Source organism: Pygoscelis adeliae, unplaced genomic scaffold, assembly GCF_000699105.1.
Source record: "Pygoscelis adeliae isolate BGI_AS28 unplaced genomic scaffold, ASM69910v1 Scaffold4, whole genome shotgun sequence".
NCBI classification, from domain to species: Eukaryota; Metazoa; Chordata; class Aves; order Sphenisciformes; family Spheniscidae; genus Pygoscelis; species Pygoscelis adeliae.
The window spans coordinates 998,080-1,005,101 of record NW_008824986.1 but is presented as its reverse complement, the minus strand read 5'-3'; the positions used below and the strand labels follow the sequence as shown (position 1 = coordinate 1,005,101).

The 7,022-nt window shown below is 54.9% G+C and overlaps 1 protein-coding gene across 1 annotated transcript in view; it reads right to left on the bottom strand.

Moving 5' to 3' along the window:
• Positions 1-620: 620 nt before the first annotated feature.
• The window catches only part of UNC5B (unc-5 homolog B (C. elegans)), a 16,087-nt gene continuing 9,685 nt past the window's right edge, over positions 621-7,022 (bottom strand). The window contains 10 exon segments of the mRNA XM_009325978.1: positions 621-786; positions 1,280-1,461; positions 1,552-1,716; positions 1,995-2,144; positions 3,082-3,315; positions 3,441-3,609; positions 3,699-3,786; positions 4,229-4,621; positions 5,084-5,278; positions 6,400-6,432. Of these exon segments, the coding sequence (XP_009324253.1) occupies positions 621-786; positions 1,280-1,461; positions 1,552-1,716; positions 1,995-2,144; positions 3,082-3,315; positions 3,441-3,609; positions 3,699-3,786; positions 4,229-4,621; positions 5,084-5,278; positions 6,400-6,432 (1,775 nt within the window).

The window sequence follows — 7,022 nt, the reverse complement described above, 5'->3', positions numbered from 1 at the left end:
TACAAAAGTGTGTTCATTGACATCTGTCTCTCTGCCACCCCGACCACAGCAACGCTCTTGCTCTCACACACAAAGATTTATAAATCTGTCTTTTTTTTCTTTTTTTTTTTTTTTTTTAAAAAGGACTCATCCAAAGATCTGGATAATAAATTATTTGCGTTTCCTAAGAAACTTTTTTTTTCCTTTTTTCTTTCTTATTTGCCTTATTAAGCTGTCTGAAGCTTTTGACAGAAGTAAGCCTTTTGCCTAGATTGTACTTGTCTCTTCAACGCAGAAATGCTATTAAAGGAGGAGGAGGGGAACCCAAACGAAGAAGGAGAAGGAAAGCCCCCGTCCCGACTCAAGAAGCCCTAATTCCTCCCCATGCCACGAGCGCCACCCAGGGACGGCCGGGAGGAGGAGGAGGAAGAGGAATGCTGCGTAACACTTGAATTGCTTGTCGACGCTGAGGATGGGTCTCTAAGGCAGTGATGCGGAGAGGGAGGGAGAAGCAACGGCCTTGGCCCTTCCTTGCTCAGCCGCTGCCCGGAGATGGATGTGCCTCCCCTTGCCGTCAGGGAAGGGCCCCCCCTGTCACCCTCCGTTTCGTCCTCCCGGCCTGCCAGCCACAGGGAGCATCATCAGCAATCCCCCTCTGTGGCCATGACCACCAGCATCTCGCTCTTGCCCATCTCTTCTAAGGCACTGGCCAGGGTGTTGAGATCGCCGTCATCTTGGTGCTCGGCTTCCCATAAGTCCAGGAGCACCCCGGTGGGGCTGGCTTTGGTGGCAAAGTAGTTCAGATACCTGCAAAGGAGAAGCAGAGAGGAGGTCCAGGTTGGCATGGTGCCCTTCGGGGATGGAGGGATGGAAGATGCCAGAGCAGCAAACCTGTTTGCAATGTGAACCCTGAGAGAAATGTCACAATGCAAATGCCAAAGCCCTTGAGACACCGTCTTCAATTTTTGATACAGGCATTCACACAAAAGCAATGAAAGCTTTGTTTTGCTGAAATTACCCTCCCCTCCTTCAGTCCTCAGAGGTGAACCCAGACAGGAACTGCCCAAGCACAGACCCAGATAAGTAAGGGCCAGTTCAAAGTGACAAGAGACCCAGGACCGTGGCACAGATGGATGCATCGATATAGATGGGTATAACTATGCGTAGCTATATCCTTATTTATGGATGTACCTATATAGCTGGACATAACCTAGCTGGATGCACTGCAGCAGGGAGGGAGAGGAGCAAAGGCCCCCTGCCCAGGGCACAGGAGGGGAAAGCAAAGCATGGGGAGACCCACCGGTCCATGGAAAGCTTCTGGGCGAGAAGTCTCCAGTCATTTCCCCTGGAGTTGGGGGCATCTAGGCTGTTGCAGATCTTCTGCCGGATGGAAAGGGGGATTTTGAAGGCGTAGGGTCCCAGCTGGGTGGTGGTGGTGGCACCGCTGTGGTGGGAGTGGAGGGTGTCAAAGGAGCTGGTGTGCTGCAAGGGGAAGGATGGGGCGAGATGTTGCAGCACAGAGCAGCTCCTGAGCATGTCCCCTTGCTGTCCCCCCACCTCCTCACCGCTCACCTCTCCCAGTGTGATGTGGAGCTGGAAGATCTGCCCTTCCCCTTCTACCTGCCGGACACAGATCTTGCAGGTGAGCTCGGTGGAGGCTTGGCTGTACCTCTCCAGCGTGAAGGTGCAGTGCAGGGCTCGCTGGCTGCCGCTCCAGATGTGATAGAAGGGGATTTCCTGTGGACCACCAAAGCACAGGCTTAGCGAAGTCTCTAGCAGCTCCCCTGGGAGATCCCACCTCCTCTGGCCACCCCATGAGGATGAGACGGGACAGAGGGACCCCATAGAGAGCATCCCACCAGGAAAGACCACATGGAAACCGGTCCCCCTTCCTCCTCCATCCCTTTGGGTGACAACTCTGGAGACAAGATGAGGACACTCACAACCCCGTGGTGCCTGGCTGAAGATGGTGTCCCCAGTTTGGGACCCTGGCTGCCCCTGCCTTGGCCCCTCACCTGGTACTTGGCCAGCAGCTTGCTCCTCCACAGCGCATGGGGGATGTCGTGGATGGAGAGACGCAGGTTGTGGTAGCTGTCCTTGAAGGGCAGGGGCTTGGGCTCCTCCAGAAGGTACCCGCCCAGCGTCCGCTCCAGCTCCAGCACCTCCTGCAGGCAGCAGGACAGGCAGCGTGAGACCCAAGAGACAAGCAGGGGTTGCTCCTCTCCCCTCTCCATACCCAAAGCCAGGCATGTTCCTGCCAAGAGGAGCCAGCAGCAGCAACAAGCCCGTGAGGAGTCCTCCCCAGAAGAACAGCCTTTGCCACCCTGACAGCTGCTCTCCAAGAACTTGCCAACTCATCTCACACACCAGCCCCACCTACAAATTGAATTTTATAACATGTGAGCATCTGTACATGCCTCTGTACTCCTCAGACAATGCAAAGGTCCAACACAAAGGTCAGGCACTCTCTTCAAGAGTGCCATCCTATCTGTTTTTAACACCATCCCACTATTACACTAGCAGCTCTCAGGAGAAAAATGCAATCCAGGAGCCAGAGCGCTGCCTACATCTCCACCTAGAGGCACTACAGCAATCCTGACGCCACAGGACAAGTCACAGGGAATTACAGCCACTGCACCGGTGGTCCAGGCAGCCAAAGCATCAAAACTTGAGCTCCTCATGCTGCACTCGATACTATCAATGCCATAAACACTCCCAAGGAAGGGAGAGACACGTCTCCATGCAGGAATAACAGGATCTATAGAAAACCGAGGCAAATCACAGCAGCAAGTGTTTTCTGTGTAAGAGAGAGAAAACCCACCCATCAGCAGCAAAACCTCTTTTGTAATGTTTGCAGAAAGGGGGCCCAGAGTACAAGCTAAGCAACACCCTCATTATTTCCTTCAGAGAAGGTGAGGAAGGATGGGGAAAGCAGTAAACACGCTTATTATTTTACTGTGGTCACTTTGCAGGCAGTTGCATCAGGCTGTCTGCTCCCTGGGGCCAGGCCATCCTGAGAGGGACCCAGCAGCATCTTGCCACCAGTGCAAACAGCTTTGGGAAGCAGGGGCAGCCCGTGCTGGCATCGCAAGGCAACGTTACCTTCAGAGCATCTGGCGTGTCCTCCAAGCAGTAGACCTTGAGGCTGTACTCCAGGGAGGTGCAAACGGTGGGGGCAAAGATCGCCAGCTGGAGCCTCTTGATCGCTGACCTGGAGTAGGACTCTCCCACAAAGACGTAGGTGCCAAGCCGGTCTAGCAAAACATGGCAGGACTTGGCCTCCAGCTGGCAGTAGCAGGGTGTGTTGAGGGTCTCCTCATCCAGGGTCACAACTTCCTACAGGGAGAGATGGGAAATCAAGGCTGGGGGTCAGCCTGTCGTCCGGAGGCGATTTGGTAGGGGACTATGTCCCACAACGCTCATGGTCTTCACTGGCTGCAGGGGCTGGGTTCCCACCTTACCTCCCAGTTTCCCTGGTGGGACTGTGTTTTCAGCTGGTAAATCCAATCCGAGGAGCCAACATCAGCACAGTGGGGAATGGTCAGGACGACAGGGCGGCACAGGAGCAAGCCGGTGGGTCCGCAGGTCACCACCGGGCTCAGCACTGTCTGCGTGCCTTCAGAGGGCAGGCTGGGAAGGGGAGAGGGGACACCGGTTGGAAAGAAAGCCTCACGGCAGCCAACAAAGAGCAGAAGCGTGGGCGGCACGGTGTGACTTACAGGGCGCTCTCTGCCTTGTTGAGGACCAGGTACATCTCGTAGAACTTCCCCTGGGGGATGGCCCCATGGGGCACCAGCAGGCTCACCCCTAGCACAGCACACACAGGCGTTAGTCACGAAACAAAGGAGAAACGACCAAGGAGAAACCAGCCCTCCACCCTGGCCAGCGAGCAGGACAGCAGTGAGCTAGGGCAGCCTGGAGCACCCCAGGAGAAACATCTCCCGATGTTCCTCCGCTGCACCGCTTGCAGGGAGAAGCCAGGCAACTGCATTAGGAAGCAAAACCACAGGTTGGATCTTTTTGCAAGGCACTGGCCCTGGATCGATGGCAGGGTGGGCCAGGAAAGTCCCAGGAGGCTGTGACCTCCAGTCTGAGAAGCCTGGCTTGGGAATGGCTTGCTGCCCTCCTCCCCTGAGCCAGCTGTGGGATAGCAAACGGCTGCTTGTGGCAGGCAAGTCTGCTGGGACAAGAGAATGATCCTTGATCATTCAGCAGCCAAACGCACCCTGATCCCCAGTCCGGGGCTTACCAGTGCCCGGGATGGTGAGCCTTCCCCCCAGGTAGCCAAACGTGCCACTGGCGCTGTTGCCATGCTCCCGGGGCAAGCTGAGGAGATGCTGGGAGCCCAGGGCTTTGCTCCGCATGTTCGCAAAGTGGCCATCCCTGGTGGTGTCCCCCAGGTAGGTGCCAGAGGTGGGGACCCCCCCCAGCAGGTCCGTCCCGTCGTGGAGCGCCGGTGAGGAGGAGGTGGTGGAGGAGTTGTACACCTTGATCTTGAGGTTGGGGAGGGGGTCGAGCAAGGGGGAGTTAGTCATGGGGATCTTGTCGGAGGAGTCCTGCAGGGCGTACATGGGGCCACGGTACACCCCTGCGCTGGCCGTCAGGTCCGGCTGCATCGAGGGGTGCAGCAGCTGAGGGTTGTCTGCGGGAGGAGGAAACACGGATCGCATGAAGACGGCAGTGGAAACAAGGGGACGTAAAAGCACTGCTTGACTGGAAGAGGTGCCTGTGAAAAACCCTCCTCGCCCAGCAAGGGATGGAGGGTGCACAGGAGGTACAACAGGTACAGCGCTGGGCTACATCCATCTGCCTTCCACCAGGCACTTGGAAAGGAACTGCTCAGCATCAAGACTAAGCGAAGAGCAGCGTCCTACGGTAAACTCCCACCGCATCTGCTTTGCAGATGCTTTGCCCTGACTCCCACCATCAACACCTGACCACCTCCATGGAGCCCTCAGCCTTCAAAAATCAGCATATTCCCCTAGAAAATTGGGGCTGGGGGTTCATCAGGGACTCACCCCCTACTTCTTTCTGTGATTTGCAGCCAGACTCTCTGCCCGGGCTTGAGCCAGTGAGCAGGACCTGCATGGGCTATAGCGCTTACCGTGCCGGGAGGTCTTGAAGTTGACGGGGTGGAAGCCTCCGGTCAGAGCGGCTGATGAGTCTGTGATGTCCGTGTCGAAATCCCGGCATCTCCTCCGGTATACCACCACCCCCACAGCCATGAGGATCACGATGAAGACAAAAATGGCCACCACCAGCCCGGCGTACAGGGCCACATCACCTGTGGCCTCCAGCACTGGGAGGGATTAAAGAAATGGAGGTGAAAAAAGGAGCACCAGAAATGCACATCAAGACCCACCAGTGCTCCCCAATCCCACCATTGACTCGGGACATAGGCACAAAGGGGAAGATGTGTACTGGGCCTGCTGGAAAGGCTGTGGCAGGAGGATGGAGGGTGTTTTCTAAGAGCAGTCCAGAAGTCAGAGTGATACCAGAGAATGAGATGGGGGCGAATGCCTCAAACCTTTGGAGGGCACTTTGCCACGGCTCGTGCAAACTTTACCTGAGCACCAAGAATCCCAGAAACGTTAGGTTTATATAGCTCAGATTCATGAAGCTATCAACCCTCACATCCTAACAAAGACAACCCTGAGGAGTAAATGTAACGCCTATCCATGCATCTCATATATATGTACCTGAGCTATGCATCCATCTGGAAAGATCGAGCGTCACTGTATCTATATAGACACCCCTCAGCTTCCCCATCTTCCCTTCCCCTGCGACAAGGCTCTCGATCTTTAAGCGCCTGGTATAGCTTGGATATATTTGGCCAGAAAGGAGATGGATGACGAGGGAAGGCAGAGCATGGTAAAGCCTCCAGCAGCAGGAGCTGAGCACGCTCAGCCCATCCTTCTCTCCTTCCTCCCTCCATGCTTGCTCACATCTCTTGGTTTCTATGGTTTCATGCTTGAGTGAAGCCCTGTCCTAAGCCTGGTGATCTCAACCGTATTAGGACTATGCCACTTCTGGGAGGTGTCATCTCGTCCCTCTGGATGCCAGAAACAGGAACCCTGATGCGTCCCGGAACCCCCAACTCAAGGGAGTCAGTCCTTGTGGCGGGGGTGACGATGCCTGGAGTAGCTTTGGTGGCGTGACACCGGCTGCATCATTGGTGCACCCAAGAACTGCAGGCAGCATAAGGGGGACGGGAGCAGGGGTGCAAAAGCAGGTTGTATTTATACCTTCAAACAGAGCACGTGATTTAATGTACACAGGGGTTTTGGGGTGGGCTTTAGTTGCTCCCTCTTCCCACCCTGTCCTTCCCCAGCTGCCAAGAAGCCCTACCATGGATGCAACAGAACAAAACGAAAGCAATGCCTCGCAAAGAAACAAAATGGCCATGAAATGAGCACTTACGGTGGCTTTTGGGTTCGCTTAGAACTCTTTTATCTGTTAGGAAAAACAAAGTTAGAAAACAAAAGGTGAAGGTGGCGATGCTGAGACGGGAATGAGATGAAACAAAAGGCGGGGTATGGGGCAAGGCAGCCCGGGGGGCACAAAAAGCTGCAGCGTGTGTGGGATGGGAGAGTAGCATCGTTTCCCAGGGCATGCAGAAAGCTGGGCAGAAGTGCAGTGACAAGGACATCCCCATGCCTGGCCAGACCCTGTGTCGTGGTTTAACCCGGCAGGCAGCTAAACACCACACAGCAGTTCACTCACTTCCCCCCTGCCACAGTGGGATGGGGGAGAGAATTGGGGGAGGGGAAGTAAGATTCGTGGTTGAGATAAAGGTGTTTAATAGGACAGAAAAGGAAGGGAAAAGAATAATAATAATAATAATAATAATAATAATAATAATAATATAATTTACAAAGCAAGTGATGCACAATGCAATTGCTCACCACCCGCTGACCGATGCCCAGCCAGTCCCTGAGCAGCGGTCCCCCCGGCCAGCTTTCCCCCAGTTTATGTACTGAGCATGACGTCACATGGTATGGAATGTCCCTTTGGCCAGTTTGGATCAGCTGTTCTGGCTGTGC